Source organism: Falco rusticolus, chromosome 7 (genome assembly GCF_015220075.1).
Source record: "Falco rusticolus isolate bFalRus1 chromosome 7, bFalRus1.pri, whole genome shotgun sequence".
Taxonomy (NCBI): domain Eukaryota; kingdom Metazoa; phylum Chordata; class Aves; order Falconiformes; family Falconidae; genus Falco; species Falco rusticolus.
Window position 1 is genome coordinate 1,390,712 of NC_051193.1, and position 23,209 is coordinate 1,413,920.

Genomic DNA, 23,209 nt, shown 5'->3' on the forward strand with positions numbered 1-23,209 from the left:
ATGGGGGCTTTTGGTCACGGGGCTCTGAAGGCTGAGCAAGTCTCTGCTGTCAGGGTCAGAAGACAGCTTTCCATTTGAAGTCCTCTTATTTTAACAATAACGCTGTGCAAAGAAAGGTGTGTGACAGTTCAGTCTTACTATGCACATATTTTTGTGAGTGAATCGAACACAGCAATGCAGCAGTAGCTGTGCTGGACCAAGCAAAAGGCTCATATGTTTGGTGTCTTGTCCAAAAGCAGATGGTTCAGAGAATGTAAGTAAGGGGCAAGAATATTTGTTGCTTCCCTTGAGTAATGTCTCATTCTCCAGCCATTTGCAGACTGGGGATTTTCTGAGCTACATGTAGTTCCTACATTATTTAGCAATCCTCAATAGATTTCTTTCCTATTAATCCGTCTTCTGCTCCTGTCCCCCTCCCCCCGCCATGTAAACATCTTGTGTTCGCAGCATCCCGTGACACTGGGGGGAACAGCACCTCCTTTTTGTTTGTTTTGACCCAATCTCTCTTAAATTGATTTGATTTTTCTTTTCTTTAACTAGCTTGTGTGGGAAAAGGCTGAAGCAAGCCGTCCTTTTTCCCCCACTGTACCAGACACCATTTGATAGGCCTTTATTGTCCCCTCTTCAGTTGTTTCTTTTTAGACTGCGCAATCTTAGCTTGTTTGCTTGTTTCTTATACGGAAGCTGTTACTCAAGTGGATTGTAATTAAAGTTGTTCTGGGGATTTGTAAATTAGAAGGGACTTTGATGTGAAGATAGGCCTGCATTCATTGATCAGGAAATAAAAGTGATTGGGTAACTCTTAACTGATGCATAAAACAAGCCTACAGAATTTGTGTCATTACAGCCAAAAAAAAATGGAAAAGCATAAACTCTCCATCTCTCTTTTTTTGAGTTGATCAGAAAAAATGGTTTTTTTCCTAGCGGGTGATGACTGTAGGGATATGCCTCGTTTCTGCTGTAGCGTGCCGTTGGAAGTTCGCATCATGCTTTGGTGAAGATGAGAGGGGCTTAGTGGAGCAGTGGATCCAATCAATTACTTTTACTGTTTGCAGACGTAGTTCGTTTCATTCCCAAGTGATCTGAGGCAAGCTGTATTTAGTGAACAAACGGTTTGATATTTGGAATTATCTTAAAATCTGTGCCCTTTTTGGCCTTTGGTGGCTTCTCAGTCTCCAGCATAAAAATGCACTGCCCTGTTGCAAAGGCTGCACGGGCAAATATTCAAAATAAAGAAATTTCAAAGGTAGTTGTCTTTAATTTGTCACTTCCCCGTTGTTATGGGATGAAGTTACAGAAATCTTAAAATACATGTTCTGCTGTTTCTCCACAGGATCTTACTGCCTTGTGCAGTGCACAAATTTCATGGTACTACTTTATTGAAAAAATGTTCGATATTTGGTATTTTTTTTTCTTGTTCAGGGGATAGTACCATGACTTATTTATCATACCCAGTTCAAATCCATATTTATTTCTGTTCTGCTATTCAGCACCATGGAATCTGAATCATTCATAAACACTAATGAATGTATTTTTGCACTGTGCTGAAATGAAGTGGTATTGAATCCATTTAAAAAATTGACTGAGACATGGAAAAATTAAGATGAAATGTATCCAGCTGCTTTAGTGCCCAGTGTGAGACACTTAAACATTGATTTTTCAGAATATGCATCTCTTAATATGTCCCTTTGGAGCTGTGATTGGCGTTACGCATTGGAGAAGGGTGAGCGGCTCTGCTGCTCTGTCTGGCTGTTGACCCAGATCACAGGCTGACAGGTTGCAGTCACCTGTCAAAAACTGGATTTGCTTTTTAAATACCCTCCCCAGGCCCCGCAGTGAGGCAGAGGCAGGGAAGGCATCTGATTTTCTAGGGCCCTGTTAGAGACAGGGCTGTTCATTCCCTTTTTGTGGTTTCTTCACCAGCCTCTGCTTGCCTCCAGCGGTGGATGTGTTGTAGTCAAGGGCTTTCATGCTGATTTCTGCCTCTCGAGCTGGGTACCAGCCACCCTCCGGTGTGCCCAGCTGTGAGGGGGTCTTCCCTGGGCCGGGGTGGGGAGCAGATGGAAGTGGAAGGTTGTGTCCATTTGCTGAGGACATGGGAGTGGGCAGCTGGCCTTCCCAGGCGCCTCCAGCCTCTAAAGGGGCAGCACTTGGAGAATTTCTTCCACTGTTGTCCTCTTCTCTGATGTTCCAGCCTGCCCTGGCCTACTTACACGCCACGTTCATCAGTGTCTTTTTCTACTGTACTTGTTCTCTCTAGTGTCCTACTAAATCCTACTCTTTGGGTTGCGGGTCCCTTCAGATGCCTACTCTTTGCTCAGTTGATCCCTGTTACTCTGCCTGTTCTGTCAGTTCATGCCTTTTTACCCTTTTTCCTTTGCCATCTCTTGCCATTTTTGTCTCCTTAGTCCCTCTACCTTCCTGAGATCTGCGAATGGTAGTGCTGTCAGCGCTCCCTGCACTCTCACCGTCCTTGCCCGGCTGTGCCATGCCCCTGACTGTGCTGCTCCCTCCACCTCTATCTGCCTGTGCCTGAATTTACCCCTCTTGTCCCAGCCTCCTCACCCCGTCCTGCTGTTCTCCCGTCCCCTCTCCTTTCTCCAGGCATCTTCCTTCTCTTATGCATCTTTGACAAAATGAAAAATTTAAAAATAAACCCCAGTGTTTTCTTCACTGATCAAAAAGATCTGAACAATTGTAAACTTATGATTTGAGTTTCTGAAAAACGCAATTCAAGGAAGAAAATACACGTGGAAAATTTGCCATATTCCCACTTTGGCAAGTTATGAACTTCTTTGTAACAGTGCACTTGGGTGTCATTCACTGTAGATGGAGGCCTCAGACTTACCTATAAAAGTAATTCAGAAAATAACTAAACCTTTGTTTTAGTCTGCTGGAAAGGCTCATCCTTAGCTGTCATAACTGATTTACCGGCTTCATGGTAACACTGCAGTGTTTACAAATGCATTAATCATGGTAATCATCTTTAAAAAGTCTTTATACAATAACAGATGAGTGATGATAAACAATGTGATAGCATATTTTACTGAGGACTAAAACTTTTTGGTGGGTATGTTTGAACTTGTATGTCATGACACATGCCTGCTGTGCTGGCAGTTGCTTTAGATGTACCTTCCAGGAAAAAATCTCTGTATCTAGAATAAATATCCATAAATGCCAGAAGTAATGTTTTTTTTATTTTCCACAGTGATTGCAGCAGTGCTGCAGATCCTGTCATTAAACCGTCTCAGTATAGATGAGGGACCCATGTTAGTGTTTTGCTTTATACAGTGGTGTTTTAGAAGCGGCAGAGGGGATCTAAACAGAATTGTCTCCCAGGCTGCTCTTGCAGTTTTGCTTCCGAGAGGTGGTGGGGCAGTACCTGGAACTGGGGTGTTCAGTTGGAAGGAGCTTTGTGCTGAAAATTGGAAACAAGGGCCTAAAGGCTGTGGGGCTGTGCCTCGCGGAGGGCTGTGGCTGCTGCCTCTTCACCATGTGTTCTTTGTGTAGGGAATTAGGGCTCTGGAATCCAATAAAATTTTCATTGCCTTTGGCACTGCTGTAAGAAGTTTAAATTTTGATGAGCGTTCTTGTTATTCAGATGTTTCCATGGTACTTGGAGTAGACTCAGGGTCAGACAGGCTTGATTTCTCCTGGAAGGACTGGGGAAGGAGGGCTTAGTAAAACAGAAATAATAAATGTAACATTTTTACATTACTGATGCTTAGAGTAAGGTTTTTCCTTCTAAAATTCATCCTAGACATTGCTTAGAAGGCTTGCTTTGAATAATAATCAGTAATATTCACTGATAAGTGTTGTGAGTGAGCTCTGTTTTAGTTTATTATGACTGATAAGTTTTTACATATGATCTGGTTTTCTCATTTTAATACAGAAATGTGTTTTGTCATCTGTTCTGTATCATGAGTTCTTCCTTAATTGCGGAGTTCACCCCGATAAGAGCATGTTAATCCCAGACTGTGCCTTCAGAAGTTTTCACAGAGAGTGTCCATACATAAAGGGCGGGCTCCGTCTTAATAAAAAGGAAATAAATAGGGGAGTTTTACTACAAGCAGTGGAGGGGAGATGACACATGCAGCAGGTATTGAGGCAAAACCTCCATGTCCTCATATAAAAGGAAACAGAAATGTGCAAAACTCAAATAGGAGGAAGGGAAAAAAATAAAAATCTAACCCATCGGTATTGGTCTGAAACAGGTACATAAAATTTGAAACAATTTTTGTGTTAGAAGGAGGAACACCAAACAGCATGATACTGCTAAGCTGGATTTTTTAAGTGGACCAAGCAAGGGATAAGCGAGCGCTTCTTCCTGTAAGAAAACCAGTGCTTTCTGTTCTCTCGTGACACCATGAGCACACTTAACTTGCATCCTTCCAGCGGGGCTCTCCCAACAGTCTTCCGAGGCTTACCAGCTTTAAGCCATTTGTATCATGGATGGTGATGGGGAGCTAACACCAGACAATGTGATACAGCCAAGCTCCATTTATTAAGCAGACCAAATGAGGAGTAGGCCATGTTGGGGGAGGCATTTCATGTGCACTCGCATGTGCTTCTTGTCAGCTGAGTCATACTCCAAATACCAGCCTACTGAGGTGGTACGGTTGAGCCTGGGAAGAGTGGAGTGCCAAAGCAGCAGCCAGTATGTGTTGGAGCTGAACTGCTGCTGAAGAACCCAAGACAAACTGGTCCAAGGGAGAGCTGGGTTTCCCCTGAGCTCTGCTGCAGCCACTCAGCGGGGTGGGTTGGGGCAGGTGGTAGGTGTGTGCATGAGCATTGCTGTTTCCCAGCCACAGCCTCTCTCCCGCTGCTTCTGCATAAGAAATTGAGCTTAGCTGTATCATGTTGCTGAGTGTTCATTCTTCCCCCCATGACCAAATTCTAGAGGTTCACACAGATCAGAGGAGATAATGCCTTGTTTCCATGAAGGTGGTGGTATAGTGTGTATATTTGAAATTTTTAATATAGAATGTCTTTAAACTGAGATTCCAGACTTAAATTTGAAAACCACAGCATTAGGGCTGTACAACTGGTGGTCTCTCCAGGGTGGTGACATTGAGCATCACCATCAGCATTTAGTCTTTTAAAAGGAGGATTACATAATGTGGAGAAAGCTTACTGAAAATGCAAAGGCACAGCCAAAATGGTTAAATACTTGGCAAGTGGTGTGGTGCTTAAGGAACTATCACAGTAAATGCCTAACACCTGTGAAAAGTTATATTGGAAATACAAAAAAACCACCACCCCCAGAACCCCACCAAAAATCTCCTAACAACAAGGTCAAGAAAATTTTTCTCATGTTTATATGCAAATAAAATAATACAAAGCTTTCAATCATTTGCTAATAACATAATAGTCTTCTAATATTTTTTTCCAAGCCTGTCGGAGAAACTGTAGGGTTGGCAGATGATTGAACATAAAGAGAAAGGGGTGAGAAGATGGCCTGAAGCAGAAAAGTGAATTCTTGATATCAATGTTGTCTGCAAAATTGGAGGTTTCTTTTTTTAAAAAAAATCTATTTTCCTTCTTAAAATAGAGGGAGTTGGTGGGGGGGTACTACCTGAAATTGTAGAGCTAGTAAAATGTATTTCAAAACAAATCCATAAAGTGAACAGTAAGTATTCATCAGGACCAGATGGTATTCACTTAGAATTTCTCAACGAGTTTAAGTTACCAAGTTAATCCTGAGTTACCAAGTGTGGTGTGTTACCTATCACTTCAACTGGCTAATCCAATAAAAAAAATGAGACTAAAGATAGTTGGTCAATGTGACATGAGGTTTTTTAGAAGTCTTTTGGGGGAAATCTGGGAAACTGTGCATGAGTTAATCTGGTGTCTGGACCAGCTGAATTGACAGAAATTACTTTAAAATATAGTGGTGTTAGACATTTGGGAAATACCATGTATGGAATCCGTTTGTGTATGTTTTGTGGGGAAATAAAACACACTTGACTGTTGAGAACCTTTTGAAGAATGTTGAGGACTCTTCCATTCCCGGAACATTTCTAGCTGTTTCTCTCACTAAGAGCCTCAAATGATGGTGCTGTGGAGTCAGAGGGAGTGACCTTGTGGAGATAAAAAAGAGTAAATAAGTTGTTTAACAGATAGAAAATTAGAGTGGAACTAAGAAATGGAGCAGAGTCTGCACTGCTCAGCATTTTTAGGTTATCTGGAGAAGGGGATTGTAAGGGGACGGTTTGCTTTGCTGCTGAGCTGAGTGGGGCTGCGAGTTTGACTGCTGTCTGGGAAGAGCTTCAGAAACACCTTGTTGTGCAAGAAACAATTAAGCAGGTAAATGACAGGTGAAGTTCAATGTACTGTAAATTGGTATATAAAGTTAAACATAGTTCTATAAATTTATATAGTAGTGGCCTCTGAGCTGCCAGGTTTTGCACGGGCATAAAATATTGAAGTTATAATTCGTAGGTCTTTGGAAAATGCAAGATCTTAAAAACCCAAATTAAATGTTAAGAATTTTTAGGAAAGGAATAGGCACCAAAACAGAAAAATCATTATGGCACTGTCAAAATTGTGATGGTCCTATACATCAAATGCTGTGAGCAGTTCTTGCTCCCTCCCCTCCTAAATGCAGTAAAGCTCTTAGGTGTAGTAAAGCCGAAGAAGTTGTAGACTTTAACAAGGATGATAGAAGACGTGTAGAATGTTGAAAATGGTACTTTTCTGTAAAATCATGAGTGCTATGGGGAACGCAAATAGGAAATGAATGCTTGTTCCTCTTCTCTTGCAAGAACCAAGAGACATCATGTGGTTGATTGACTCAAAGACATGCAAAAAATGGTAAATTTTCTCGGGGACCAATGCATGGATCTTACTGCTGTGAGCATTATGGATGTTGCAGGCTTACCTGGATCCAGAAAGCAGCCTGAACTGGTTTTTAAAAGCCAAATCTAACCAGAATGAGTAGATGTGAAGCTATATTATCTTTCTTGGGAAGTCCCTTGTCCAGTGATTGCTTGACGCTGGGAGAATGTATAGAGACATATTGCTTTGTGCTTTTTTCATTCTATCCTTGATACCTGCAGTTGGCTGCTGTGTGGCACTGTGCAACTGTCACTGTGTTTTTATGTTCCTGGATGTGTCCTGCTGATAAGCAACCTTTGTTCACCAGTTATCAGGGTAGTGTTACTGTGAAAGCGTGCGAAGCAGACACTACATCTTCAGCAGATACTGGTTAGATAAGGTAGTTTCTCTAAACACTTCTCACTATTGCCGAACAGATCGGCTGACAAGAATGGACATTATTTACGCTTACCTTTGTATAGATAGGATTAAGGGCAGTGTGGATGATGTTGCAATCTTGCCAAAGGCTTAATGTCAGTGTGCAATTAGTGTACTGAATTGGGCTGCAACTGCTAAGGTGCCCCACAAATGAAAAACGAAAAGAAAAATACTGCTAGTGTATAGGGTGCTCGGAGAACTTGCTGTATGTTTCTGCACCTGGAAAACTTCCCAGACAATTCAATTTGTGGGTATGCGTACATGACCTCCAATTATCTGCAGTCCAAATCCATGTGCCAAACTAATGGCTCACAGCTTTTAATGAGAGTTTTTGCTGAATATGTAGTCTCCTGCATATTTAGTAGTTCATAACCGTTGCTTTAGAAAACGGGGTTTGTTTCACTAAAGCTTGTACTGAAAAGAAGAACCCATTTTCTTTATCAAAGATGAGGAGTGAGAAATTAATTGTTTAGAGTATTATATTTTCAAGAACAGGGCAAGAATCTAGATGTTACTCCTGTGTAGGAGTTCTTCCTGTGCAAGAATGATATGTGGAGATAGATATATATACACATGCACACACACACACTGTTTTTCTATCTATTGCAGTATTTCTGTATTAAGCTCTCTTACCTATTTGAGGTGTCTGATTGCATGCCTGCTTAATCTTGCCTTTGCTCAAATAACTGAATCCAGGACTTCCTTTTTTTCTTTTGGAGCCAATTTTCTGAGTCATTGATCACTTTCATTGCTTTCTTGTGAATCAGGGTTCATGTTTTCCTTGAAATGTTGTGCTCAAATAACATGGTCAGCTGAGGCATTAGTGCGTGTTGGATGGAAGAGGAGTCTCAGGAGCTACTGTTACACCTCCCTCATATGATCACTTCTTTCCATAACAGTATGATACTGGGAGTCATGTTTAATTCATGGTTGTATTTCTGATCTCTGATAAAGTCCTTGTTTTTCAGACCTTTTTCTGCAAAGTTTATCACTATTCCTTCCTGTTATGTAAATGGGCAGTTTATTATTGCTCCCTGAAAAAGAAATGCACCTTCATTGAATTATATCCTGGCATTTTTATTCTACCTTTCTAATTATTATGTGTTATTATTGTTCTGTACTATTCATCCTTACCTGGTTTCTTGGTAGTTGTAGTATCATTGAATGTTTAGGGGTTTTTGACCTTTCTGCTTCTGAAATGCATATTTAGGGGCTGCCCTCTGAAAGATAGTTCATACTTCAGTTGCTGAATGAAAGTTTTTCAATGCAAATATAAAATATTTGTTTTCAAACCAACTCGAATGCATTCTGGTCACCCCCTGCCCTTCTCCCACCACTGAAATAGTAATAGCTCTGTGTAGATGTTTCAGCATTTGTGGGGGAAGCTGTAAAGCGCCAGACAGTCCACAGAAGCAAAAGCACAGAACATGAAGTGCTCGTTCAGCCTTTGCCTGGTGAGCAGAGTGTGACGTAGGCTACCAGAGAGCACTAGTAGGACACAAGACTAGCCCCTTTCTCTGCTCCATCTGGTAAAGAAGTGGGGAAGCATTCCTGCTGGTCAGGATGCCATAGACAGGGAACCATTTATCTATAGGCACGTTAGCTTTTGATTTTCTAAAATGTAAAAAAAAGTCATTTATTTGTTAAAAACAGACACCTGCAGTCATTACCTTACTAGGTAAGAAAAATGATACAGTGTCACTAGCACTGAAACTTTCATCTGCAGCTTCTGTTCATAAACTGGAACTTTGCTTTTTGTGCAATAAAAAATCCTGTGCATGTCGTAGTTTACATTTTTATAACCTTTTTGTGTCTTGGTACACTGATTTTTTTCTTTTATTTGACAGTTTTCTATTCCGTGTATATTTTTCTAAAAAGACTCCTTTTTGTCAGCTTTTGTTTGCTATGCAAATTTTCTAGCTGCATATTAAGTGTGTTTTAAGGACATGACAGCCCTGCTCAGATGTTGGGAAGACTTTTGACTTGCCTGCGACATAGTTTTGGTTTTTAAATCTCTTTTTTTCAGAGTACTTATCCATATACCTTTGCCATTTTTAAGGAAGAACATTCTAATTCCCCATTTCCATTTCAAATGTAATTTCCATTTCTTTTCTTCCAAGGTACATTTGAAGAAAACCTGCTAATTTGTACAACTATAGCATGGAAATAAAAGATACTTGCAAGTTCTGCTGTCAAACATCAATCTATGTGTTTTATCTGTGTTTTGGTGCAAATGGTAGGAGGTGAAGGATGTCATGTCATTTTGAAGCAGAAGCAAAAATTTGGGAAAACATGTTTTCAGAAGGCAAGTAAGCTTCCTGACTAGTTTGTTATTACACTGATACCATGAAGCAGAAAACATTTTCATAGACTTAGGTGAATATCAGACATAACTGTGACATTTGGCAACTGTTGCTCTCACCTTAATGGTTCAATGTTATAATTTATCCTGATTTTGTTTGATTTCATTGTCCGCCTTGCAGTACTTGAACACTTAGTGGGTCTGCTCCGTGGGACCCCTGTGATAACACAAATAATTTCAAACATTTTCATCAGTCTGCCCTATGTGTTGTGCTAGCTGCCTGACAGAAATGAGTTGGTTTTGGCTAACTGAGCAAGGAAATCACTCTTAGTTTAAATAAAAATGCACGCCGTAGGTGATGCAGTCTTCTCTGGAGTGAGCACTGAAAAGCGAGCTCATCCCAGGCAATAGAATTATGTCCTGTGCTGGGATTTGGCCATGCAACTATCCACGAAAACACCCTTCGCTTTGGCAGATTTACAAAAAAAGTTCGAAGATTTTTAAATCCTGTCAAACATCTTATTAAAATAGAACAGTTTGTCACTTGACAGGTAGATTTAGAGAAGGTCTTATGTGTTGCAGTGATACCACTGCATGTGTTAATACTGACTCAGGGTGCGATGGAATGGATTAACAGGGTGATCATCATACTGCGGAGTTACATCCTTCTTAGAAACAAACTTGCAGTTGTTAAAATTTTTAACTTTATGAGGATTCTAATAGGATTTGTAGCATATCCTAATGGAATATCTTGTTCTCCATGGAGGAGAAAATAAATCTTCTGGGCTTACCATTTTAGGCTGATGTGGAAGGATTTTTATAGTAAAATGCTCGGTTTAAATACTGGTAATCCTGGTTGTTAACTGAAATACAAGGTAGGGGTTCTACCCATAGTGTCCATCAGAAATGTAGTTATAAAGTGGAAGAAGTCATTTGACCAAGTATGCTTAAGTCACGATTAGTTGGAGATATGCTATGAAAGTGTATGCGGTCTGCTTAGGTTTTATATCTGCTATTTGGTGTGCGTGAGGACTTTTGGAATTGGAAAACACTTTTGTATTTGAATGGTAAGCATTGATTGCTAAAGAAATATTTGTCATGGACAAAAGTATGGAAGGAAGGGGATGAAGGGATGTTGACAAGAACTATGATTTAATTGTGTGACTTCAGAAAACACATTCCTAATTTTTGGGGATTGAGGGCATTTGTAGGTGGCTGAGGCAGCAGAAATGACTACTTCAGTCTTGTCTTAGATAATTTCTATTCAGAAATTCAGTTACTGCATTTCAGTCCTTTGGCTGTCTTAGACTGTTGGGGAAATTATAACACTGATTCAGTGTGCAAAGGGAATGGGCCTGCAGTGGGTTTAATGCATATTCTTTGTTCATGCTGTAGAAAAGCGCAGGTGACAAAATGCATCATACTTAATCAGGAAATTTAATCCTGGTGTGAGCTGTTTTGTCAGTTTGTGATGCTGCGATGCTGAGTGAGATCTTGGGGTTTGCTTCAAGTTGCTCGTGGCTACGACAGCAATCACAGGTGGAAGAAGTTCTCCTGTCTTAGAGGTGATGCTTTTCACCACTCCAGACTTACCAGAGGCCTGTTTAGACTAGTCAAAAGCTCCTTCAGTTAATGGTACTGATGAGTTTTAACTTATGGGTAGGGAGGACCACAAAGTGGGTGTTGCACCTGTGCTGTGAGCCAGCATGTTATACATATGGGATGCTTGTATAGTCACATCGCTGGAGGGACTTGGAGTTAACAGCAGAGTCATGTCTGCAGGAGTTTGGTGAATTGATGGGAGCAAAGACAGTAATTCATCTGCACGGAACGAGGAAGGTGATAGAGGACATGGGGAAACAACCGAACAGTGTAACAGAGATGATATCTACCTTTTACTGTGGATCACGTTTATGTTATTTTTGCCTGATGCTATGCTTGGACCATCAGTATATTTATTAATGCTTTTTAAAAAGAGAGTAAATCTTTTTAAGGTACAGTTTGCAGTCTATGTTTCTGTTGCATCAAAATAAGATTATTTTTATGCGCTTCATGTATGACAGACACTGTTTTAAATGTATTAGGAAGTGAGCTAATGGTGCAGCTGCAGCTGCCTGACCTTTGAGGAGTACTGGACATAATGCCTACTTCTCTTTTGGATATGTTTTTTAAAAATAATTTTAGATTTTTTTTTCTCATTACAGTGGTCTAAATGGCCTGCCTGCTTGAGGTCACTTTTCTGCCTCTGCAGGTTTTTCTTTGTCGCTCAAGTCTGATTATCAGGAATTGCTGCTTTGCCACCATTATGGTTTTCTTCATCTTTCTGGGGAGCAACGTGGAGGAAATTTGACTTTTGGGCGAGGTTAATGTGCATAAAAATGAGATCTTAGCTAGAATAGCAGCATTTTGATTGGGTTACTGTGGGAGAAGGTTCATTGTGCTTGTAACCAAGAGAGTTCTGATTAGTTAATTGTGCAGAACTTGATTTTTTCCTTTTCTTGTGTAGTTATAGCTTGGCTTGATGTTTCAGGTTGGAAATGGGATTGCGGACCCAGAAACCTTTGTCCTTACATCAGTGATTGTGAGATTGAAGGAAAGCTCCTCTTCAAGAGATGGAGAGGAGGATTGAATGTAATTAATTTCTCTCTCATTTGAAGCAGTACAGATGGCTGAATGGAAAATATATTCTGTCGACTGTACCCCTGAAGGCCACGAAATTTCTTTCTTAATGAGAACAGGCAAGAGCTACTGACCACTGAAAAGACATTTGAAGAAACAATTGTTCTGTAAAGTTCAGAATAAATGGTGCTCTTTAATACTCTCCACGTAGCTATCCAAAGGTTTCTAATCCTTGACTTTTTAAAACATAACACACAGACAATGTGGGTCCTTAAGCCGACATTGTTCCTTGTGAATCTGCTCTACTGGATTGTGCTGAGGTGTGAGGACGAAGAGCAGAGCTTTCTGCTTCGGTCCCATATGGCACTGTGCTGCAGAGTTGGGGTAGTTCGTTTCCATTCCCTCCTGATCACCTCAACTAGTGGAATGGGGTCTGTGCCCAGCATCCATTCCCATTTCCACTTCAACTTGGTGCAATTCCTCTTGCATATGTGTCGTTCCTCAGCTCTTTCCATTATTTTACAGCTGTTGGCTTAAAAAAACATATTTTTCAAATATTTCATCTTTACTGGGATTTAGTTTAGAAGTTTGAATCAACTGCTGATGTAGATTGCTGGGTTTTCTTTTTTTTATTATCACTGTTATGATCAAAATACTTTGTTTTTAAATCTACAAACGGGTGGAAGATACTCTTGGACAGGGACTCTCTAATGGTGCCACAGTGCATGTGGAATTCTGTGCAAGAATCTTGCAATTTAAATAGTTACTTGCGTGCTAACGTTAAGAGGAATAGAAGAGTGGGCTGAGCTGCCAAGTCTTCTTTGAAGTTTAATTGTCTGTTTGGTAACGGAACACATAATCTTCCATTACAAATCTTATTTTATATGGTAATTGGTTCATTTGCTTTCTGGTTATCAATTTAACTTTTCTACCACAAACATCTGTACTTGCATTGTGTTAATCTGTGTGAATGCTAAACACTGACATAGTTAAACTATAAAAGTGTATTTTAAAAGTGGTTTTTATTCATTAACTGGAATGTAATTGATAATAAAGTGAGCACTTCTCGTATTATTATCCCTTTGTAAGCAGTTTGGCATTTGCTCCAAAACCCAGAAAAGCAAAGTCACTTTGAAAAAAGAGTACGTTTCAAATTCTTAATCTCCTAAATCAAAAATATTTGAGAGCAGATAATAGGGTATCTAGTTCAACCTTCATTTTTGTGGCAAAAAGATACTGAATCTTATGATTCAATATTAATGCCTGCTGGTGGATGATGCTGCAAGTTAAAGCTGTAAAGTTGCTAATGATACTTGAGTACTTTCCAAATGTCTTTGTTACAAGTTAAACATTAGTGGAGAAAACGGAAATAATTCCAGAACTTTACTTTGCACTAATTTTGTTTCAGATGTGATGATCCATCTGTTCCCTTATGGTGCTGCTCCCTCCTTGTTACCCTCTCCTTGTCCATCAACCTTTCAGATTAGCGATGGCCGTTCCCAGGCTACTACTGTTCGTTCTTCTGTGTTCAGTTTTGGGTTTGCTTTTAAAAACATACCTGTTTTCTGCTAGGTATGATGGAAGTCTCTTGGTAGGTGGATGTTGAGGGAGGTCTAAAGTGCTGGCAATGTATTCAATGAGGAAAATACAGAGTACTGCTAGAGATGTCTGTCTTCAAGAATTTGTGATGGGATCCTCCCACCGTACCGTCTGTGCTGGGCAGACAGCGTGTGCATACCGAGAGCAGGGGCTTGCCCTTTCTGATGCTCCTCTTCCTGAGGGAAGGGCTGCTGTGTTGCCTCCGTGAGCTTTATGCTCATCGTTTCAGAGATTAAAGGGTGTCTCAATATGTTTTTGAAAGAGGTAAGCATTGAACACATTGAAGGAAATAGAAAACTGGATAAAAATGTGGTTTAAATAAAGGTAAATCATATCATAATACTTCTTTTGATAAAGTAACTAACTTTGGCAAAGGCAGTCTTAACCCCAGAGCAGCTGGGTTTTTTGTAAGAGCCACTTGTGATTTTACTGAAATTTTCTTACAGATCCTGTTTCTCATCCTTGAGTTTTCCAGTGTAGCTACTCAGTACGGCAATTTGCATGTATTCTTGAGGTCATCAGATGATTTTTTTTAGACAAGGTTTGTGCTTTTGACAGTGAATATTATTGGGTTGTGTTTATTAAGATTCCTGTGTAGTATGTGGCTAAGGGATTAAATGTTGGGCTGTAATGAATGTTACGGAAATAGGAATATTGTACAGTCATGGAAAAACTAATCTTTCATGTTTCAAATTTTTACATTCCCTTTTTTCAACTATGTAACCTTTCTAAGTATCAGTGTGTGTGTGTGTGTGTGTGTGTGTATATGTATACATGTGGAGAAAGAGACTAAAAGGGAGTGAGAACATACACTATTGAGCAAGGAGACTGGAACAAAATCAGTCATTAGTTAAAAATGGCTAATGATGAGAGAGCAATGATCTATCACAGGCTGACATCAGGACGTTGCATCTAGGGAAGGGCAAATACGGTAGTAGAATGAATTGGGCAAGATATTTGCTGTGGTGATAACACTGTATTTATGCCATTTTTCAAGTCAGTGGTGAGACACATCTGAAATTGCATGTAAATAATTGAAACTCTAGTGGCTGCAAAGATTAATTCAAACTAGAGCAAATACAGAGAGTCTGCAAGGAGGGTGTGGGCGACTTGACATACCAGAACTAAGCAAACATGACGTGTGCCTGCCAAAACCAAGGCTGGGATATGGGAAAGGAGTGGAGAAATAGTGCAGCTCACAATAGATAGAAATGCTGAGGATAAATGCCAGGGAGGAATACAAATCTAAAATGAAAGGCACTGTTTTCATAAAGAATAAGTAATAGCAATTTGGCCACAAATAAATACAGAAGACAGTTTTCAAATGTCAGAGTTATATACAGTTATTATAGTCATCTAATATAGATAGTAAGTACAAAAATTTCTAAATCATTTTAATGTGGAGTTTACGGTGTGTTTAGTAAATTTATGGAAAGTTGATGTGAAATGGATGTCTGAAGTCGTAGGCAACTGGACTCAGCCCCATCCTGATTTTTGCTCCTAAGTGAGACAGTTTGAGCAGTTAATATTATGTACATGTTTATGTAGTTTCTGGTATAGATTTGCAGGCTTATCTGTGAGTTAAGCCATCCTCCTACTCTATAAATAAGTATTTCCATATGTTAATGTTCTCTTATTTAACTTATAATCAGAAAATTGGGGGGTGTGTGGGTTGTGTTAGAGAGCTGCTTGTCTCCAGCTATCTGGTTTTAAAAATATTACATCCACCTACAAATGTGTACAGTCATTTCACAGGAAGAAGTAAAAACATGGTTTAGTATTCCTTATGCTCTAGCATGAGGTAAATCCCATTGATAGGTGAAGCGTGTAAGATGTTTGTCTAAACTCTGTATCCCTTCCATATTGACTTTCTTGGATAAATATTAAAGGGCAAAAGGCTGCTTTTGATTTCCTGGAACTTGAATAATCAGACCTGCCAACATAAGTAAATTGCCCTTATGTTGGTGAGTGTAGTAAAAACAAATAAATAGGTGAATGCTCCTCATAATAGAATATATTCAAATAGTATGTGCCTGTGAGCAGCTCTTCTTCCTGGCACTGAGCTGAAGAAGCGGAGAGTCCTTTTACGCAGCGTGATGCTTCTTGGTGGCACATTTGCTCACAGAAGTTTTTTAATATGTCTGTGCATTGAACATTTCGTGGCTTGTATTACCAAAAAAATCTCTATTTCTGAGTTTTTACATATTTGAAATATCTTTAATTTAATTAATCTTACTCTAAGGACATGACATTTTTAAAAAAGCGGCCAAGACCCAGAGGTAACACTTTCGGTACATGTCTTAAATGAAGAACCTGTCTGTCTTACTGTGCAATGAAATACACATCTTTGTGTACATACCTGTAATACGAAAGGTGTGTGTAGTCCTGTACATAGTGTTTCTTGGGCTTACACAAACCAGAGAAGAAAATCTTTGGGTCAGTACATCACTGTCTATTTGATAAACAGAATTTCTTCAGGGGAACACAAGGCAATGGTACCCTAGGAAACTTTCATCTTAGTTTTGTGTCCATTCATTTTTTAAGAAGTCTTTTTTAATACAATTTTAGCTTTTCGTTTACCTACTGACTTAAGTATTGAGTACAAAGAACTCCATGAAAAATCTATGGTGTATCAGCCGAAGGATTTTATCTAATAAGTAACTGGTTGCTGATCATGGTGCACCCTTACATGCTCTAAGTGCCTGACTGCATGACCACCGATTACAGCGCTCCAGCTGGACTTACCATACGTCGACGTGTAGCTTTTTAGAAAAAGTTGTACATAGCCTTTTTCATCGTAGCCTGTTTTTTTAATTTCAAATCTAAGTTACAGTCTTTCCATTTAACAAACTAATAAACTTTGCTGCGGGAGGGGGTGAAAGCATTTGTATAACCTTTCATGGTCTTGCTGGGCAGCTTAGCCCACAAGATTCTGTATTTGTGGAAGGGGCATAAAACTGTTGGACAACTAAGCACTAAATGATTTGCTCAGATGAACTTGTGAGTTGGTGAAGGAAGAGTGTGAATGGTGTCTGAAATCCACTGCCTGCTGTGGACTGCAGCGTGCAGCAACATGCCTATGGCAGATAAGAGTGCAACGTGTTCTTTGACCATGGAAATATTTCTTTTTTCCAAATGATATCTATGTCTCTTGGTTTTAAAATACTTCTTAACTTTACACTTCATACATCCCGGTTCAATTTTTTGTTTCACGTATTCTCCAGAGGTCGTTTCAAGTTAAAATGGCTGGCTGTTTAACTGGCCCAAATATCATGTTGAAACGGTGCCGAGCTCGTATCGGCTTCTGTCAAACCCTGATCTGAGAACGTCTGCCGACATCACTGTGCGGGCGCGTGAGCCCTTGCAGGCAGCTTGTCTGTGTTGAGTCTCACTGCGTGTTGGAGTATGAGCACAACTGATGTGGTTTTGTGGATGCTGACACCATCTTTTGTCTTTCTTCCATTTTATTTGAAGTTCCTCCTGAATTTCTGAAGCGGCCTGCAAATATTTACGCTCATGAGTCTGTGGACATTGTGTTTGAGTGTGAGGTGACTGGCAAACCTACTCCTACTGTGAAATGGGTCAAGAATGGAGACATGGTGATACCAAGTGACTATTTCAAAATCGTTGTAAGTACATTGTCCGTTTCACAATTTTTTAAGCTGTTGGCCTGTCTGTTAATCCTCTGACACATACGCATGGAAGCTAGGTTCTTTTATAGGACCAGCTTCCTATTTTTGTACTATTGATTTTCGGGCCCTGGGAGAGAAATGGTTTCTTGAAACCCTTAATGCTCCATAATTCAGTCATTTTACTGAAACACTAACGTGTGTTGCTTATGTGGTATGAGTTGATTTCTTTATAGCTTAGATTTTCCGTAAGGGACAGAGGCACAAACACTGACAAAAAGCACTTTGTTGGCTGAATCTGTGAATGCGCGGGCTCGCCGTGAGCACTGCCGGGCTGTGTCTTCAGCAGCCGTCTTGCAAATGACTGTTTCAAACAGGAGCTGAAATATAAACATAACTGAGTTGTGGATCATGAGTTTTGGCACAGCAGTACTTCTAGAGGGAAATTCTAGATGTAGGGGAAGTTGTTGTTGAGACACGGTTGAGAACTTAATGGTTGTATAATTGGGTATACCTGAGGTTGTAGGATTGCAGCGATGAGCTGTGTAGTTATACTCTGTGCTTAAAATATTGTAAAAATGGCTGTGGAAATTCTATGATTTGCCAGTGATACGTGATGCTAGAAAATGATAGCCGTTGGTAAGAGCTGCTGCTGCTTTTTGAAACCATATAATTGGAGGATTTAGTGCGGGAGAGATGCAAGCTGATGGGAACTCCAAATGCACTTTTCCATGTTACTGTTCAGAAGTTTCTCCGGTCACAGTAATGTCCCATAACACCACCATTGTTTTTGCAGTTGCAACCCATTTTTCAGTGTTGTGTTTTTCCTTCACTCTTCAGAAAGAACATAATCTGCAAGTTTTGGGTCTGGTGAAATCAGATGAAGGATTCTATCAGTGCATTGCAGAAAATGATGTTGGAAATGCACAGGCTGGAGCCCAGCTGATAATACTTGACCTTGGTAAGATAAACTGTGACAGCAGAGTGCCAAAAGATGGGGAGGAACAATTTCAAGGGACCTTTTCCACCACATGTGTTATAGCTTTAACTCTGCTAGAGTGGGATGTGTTTTTAAAATCATATGCGTGATTCAGTGTTGTCTTCTGTACACTGAAAGTTACTTAGGGGAAAGTAAGGAATTCTATAGGTTTCACCTTGTATTCTGGAAAATATTTTGAAGATATTTAGTGCAATAATAAACCATAGGCAGAAATCTGAAATACTGTTGCATGCTGAAGTTTTAAAAAAACAGGATAGCCAAAATGAAAACAATCACTGAAATTACAAAACTGAAAAATAAGAACTTAGGAATTGCACCACAAATGAAGTATTTTACACTGAAGTCATTCCTGTGTGAGAAGCTTTTTTTCTGCTATTTAAAAACTAGTAAGCTATGTAATTTCTGCAAACAGCAACTGTAAAATTTTTTTTTTTTAGTTACAGCTGCAGTTTAAGATAAATATTTGTTCCTGTGCTTCAGTCAGTGGAATTACTAACAATGCTCACCTTCTTGCAATGTCCTGCATTGCATATTTTGGATGTTAAAAGAGAATAATTAGTGGTACGATTAAAGACTTAGTATCTTCCTGAAAAAGAGGTAGTACAAATATCGTTACTAAGGCATCAGCTTGTTTTGCTCTCTCAGGTCACACAGTCCTTAAAAAAAAATTTCTAAGAGCACAAGGAAGAAAACCAATAGTAAGAAAGATGAGGGAGAGAGACAAGTCAGACAAGAAAATATTAGTTCTGTGCTTTTGGGGGCTTTTGTGTTGCCTGTCTGTTTGGGGGGTATTGCTTCAAAATTCTAATATCTTTTTTTATTTGGATGGAAAGAATTTAGGGGAAGCAGTCTTACGTATGATCAGAGGCATGATGTAACTTCCCACTTGCATTTAACAGATGCGAATCTGCTAGACCTGGTTTTGGTGTTCATTGTACAGAGGGTACACTGTTACAAGCGTGCCCTAAAGAGAGAGATTTCCCATTTCTTTTCTGATTGTTTTGTAGAGTAGTTGTGCACTTATAAATTCTTCTGAATTCTCGTTTGGATATGGGTACGTTTCATTGCTGGCTGAAGAGATGCATGTGCTTCCTAGAATTACATGGGGAATGGAAGGTGCCCTCTACTGGATTCAGTACCTTTAATACTACAGAGCTGTGGGATTTCAGCCTCCTCAGCACCTGGATCCAGCAATGGCCTACTGTCATCAGGTTGCCAGAAAAATTATTAAAAGTAATTTTATTTCTGCTATATGCATGAATCTCCTGAGTAGTTTCCAAATCTCTCAAGCGGAAGCATTATTCCTTGTTTTCCACGTTTGAAAAATACTGAATAATTAATGCATTTGGGTTTTGAAGCCCTGTCCAAGTTTGTACTTTCACCCAGTTCCCAGTAGTGGTTTATTAATTGCTAGTACTGTTATTATTTTAGTTCCTGTGGTCTCACTCTTCTTCCTTTCCCTCCCCTGTTGTTTGCCCAGTGGTTTCTCCTTCCTGCTCTTCTCTGGCAACCTGTCCTGTTATGCTAAAGGACTTTGCCTTATAATGCTGTCCTTTTTTTTTTTTTTTTTGCATGCTGCCAAAGGATTGTGGATGCAGTGTTGGTGGAGTCTCATTTCGGGTGTAAAGATACACCCCCGAAGTCGTATCGTTCTGTTACATGGCCTGCAGTGTTTTTAACAATGCACTCCCTGTGTAACACTGATGCATTTTAGTTGTTATTTTCCAACAGTAAAGATAACCACATGGTACATCTGAAAGTACATTTCATTTTTTTGTTATTGTTGAGTAGTGGCATAACAACTAGTGCAATTAGGAATGAATGTGCTCTATTTTAGTTGTGATATATGAAAACTGGTATACACAGTTGAAGAAAATACAGATAATTGATATTTTGATACCTTCTCACACTATATGGACGGTGAAGAAGGAAACTATTCAGGGAAAGAGGGCAAAAGTTACCATATATAGTAGTTCTTTCATGACATCTGACTTGGTATGAAAATTTAAAAATGCTAATTTGAGCAAAACCTATTCTGAACACTGAACATTAATTCAGAAAGCTTTTTTTTTTTTTTTTCCATTTCATACCTGTTGATGAGAAATACCTACTTTGCCAACTGGAAGAGTAATTTCAGTGAAAAAATGTCAAGTGTTCATCAAAGTTCTTCCCAGTTAGCAGTGTGTCCCTTCCCTTGCTGTTCTGTTTTCTCCTTCCTGAATGGAACTGGCAAACATCTGGCTATTTACAAACAATTTCCCATTAACTCCTTTGCTTATCATATCAAATTGATCTTTAATAAATTAAATTTAAATTATAAAGTAGAAGCCTCTGAGTTTCTCTCTGAGAAGACTCTATGAGTTTCTCTCTGAGAAGACTCTATGAGTTTCTCTCTGAGAAGACTCTATGAGTTTCTCTCTGAGAAGACTCTATGAGTTTCTCTCTGAGAAGACTCTATGAGTTTCTCTCTGAGAAGACTCTATGAGTTTCTCTCTGAGAAGACTCTATGAGTTTCTCTCTGAGAAGACTCTATGAGTTTCTCAGAGGGGGCACACACATTTTTTTTATGGGCCAGTGTTGAAGAAATGGACCAAGACTATTTTGTGGGCATCTGTAAATGGGCTACAGCACTGGTTGTGGTAGTTGACAGCAAGGAAGGAGGTAGTTGGCTGCCGTCAGAGATGAGTTTGGGTGGTTGGAAAAGACATAGTTACTCAGGCTTTGAGGGAGATACACTGAGAAAGGTTAAAGAGAAATAAACCAATAAAACTCTACTTTGCATATTATGTCAGCACTTGGTTGGCTCTTCTGTACACTAACTTGTTTCAACCTAAACCCTTTGTATAGAAATTTTCCAGTGTGTTGGGTTTTGCTGCCTGGAACGATACTGTTCCATCCAGAATTCTGTTGAGGTGTGTACTGTAAGGGTTTCTGACTGGTCTGAAAGTGAAAGACCACATCTGTATTTTCTTCAGTCTTAGAAGGCAGCATAATTTTTAATTAAATACAATAGGCATAAAGTATACAATGTCATTATGTGCTACAACAAAAGGGGTTTTGTATTTGGACATAGATTTCTGACTTTGCAGGTAGCAGTATTTTGGTGATTCACTTTGCTGCACGACAGTTTCGATGCATGAATGTATGTGAGTGTACGCTGTGCCTAGCCCTACAGACCAGTGTATATGTAGGCTCTCGTCTGCTGGAATAAGCTTAAAATAATTGTCGATCAGACATAAGTTTCTTTTGGGTTGGTCTCTTTTGTATTTGAGAATTCTGAAAAAGCTTGCAGTATATACAGAAGTTATTTATGGAAAACATTTAAAGAATTGACTGGCTAAAAATGTTAGGGTAATTTGAAGGCTTATTGGAGTGGCTTTTTATTTTCAATTCTAATTATCTGTATACCTTTAGAAAAGAAGACTGTACTTGGATTGTTTGTACAGAGTCACCAAGTTTTGCTTTTTCTGGATAGACAGAAGAATTGTGGTATTGAGAGAGGAGATTTTTAGGAGAACTCTTTGTAATTGAGAAGGTTGACAACAGGAGAGGGAGTAGGATTCAGGTGAATGGTCTGAGTTAAATACTCTTCTCCTACCGATATCCCCTGTACTTAACTTCAGGTGTAGAATTCTGCAAGAGAGTTCTAAAGCATCCCATCTGCTTTCCAGATGCCTTCAGATTTGAAATTGTGCCCCTGTTTCTCAGATACGGACCTTCCCCTGGAGGCCAGGAACCTTTGGGAATGTCACTGTAGTTGTGGCTCTGCTGCCTGGTCTGCCTTTGGGGGAGAGTTTAAGAACTGCCTAAAGAAAGGGAAGTACCTCAGTTACCACCTTCCTCTGCACTTGCCCTCTGCTCACGTTTGGCACTCCCACTGGTCCTCTCTGCCTCATTGAAGAAGACGTGGGTGGTCTTTTCTTGTGTCCTGCAAATGCCACCATGGAGGACTCCGACGTATCCCAGTGAGAAGGAAGAACCTTAGTCATGCCTTGGGAATGACTTTCTTGGCAACCTCAAATCTTGCGCCCTCCTTTTTTACACAAAACCAACCATTTTTACTTAAAATTTGATCCTGATTGGTCAGCCTCTGCCTGTTTCAGTTATGGATCAGAGAGATAATATGCTTAATTACAACAAACCTGTTTATTGTAATCATTTTTACAGCATTATTTTGTGTGGTCTCTGAAAACCTCTGTAATGGATGCATTTGGGTTTTCTTCGTGGAGGTTAAATGCTAGTGACAAGACTGAAAAATTCAGCCAGGACCTGTAACCTGGCCTTTTCCAGTGTATCTAGCGTTGCTCAGAATTGCCATTTGGGGACTGAAAAAAGAACAGGTGGTAATGAGCGAAAGGAGGTGCCTTTGGGGGAGCGAGGCAGATGGTTCCCTGTCACCCCTGTGTGATAGGCATCTGACAAGTACTCAGGCATAAAAAAAAAAAAGTGATTCTTGAATGCTGTATAAAGAAAAATTGTAGACTGTAAACAAATATGCCACATTATTTAGAGAACAATTTCCAAATGTTATTTGAGATGCACTGTATCACCTTCAAAATTCCACAGTAGGTGTGTATACTGCATGAGGGTTGTAATTTTATACTGCAGAAGTTAGTGTCTGCCTTTCCGTGCCGTGTCTGCGAGTTGTACAGGAGTGAGATCCTCGTGGGAATGAATTGACTGTGCTGCAGGTATAAGCAGTACACCACGTCGAGATCTCTTGTAGTGGAAATATCTGTTTCTTTAAACTTAATTTTTTCATGGAAAATAGTCTATATCCAAGCAGGGATATCCTGCATGTGAATT

General features: G+C 39.7%; 1 protein-coding gene across 1 annotated transcript in view; it reads left to right on the forward strand.

Annotated features, from left to right (window-relative positions):
- The window catches only part of NEO1 (neogenin 1), a 211,954-nt gene that overhangs the window by 117,002 nt on the left and 71,743 nt on the right, over positions 1–23,209 (forward strand). The window contains 2 exon segments of the mRNA XM_037394077.1: positions 17,249–17,403; positions 18,244–18,364. Coding sequence (XP_037249974.1) covers positions 17,249–17,403; positions 18,244–18,364 — 276 coding nt within the window.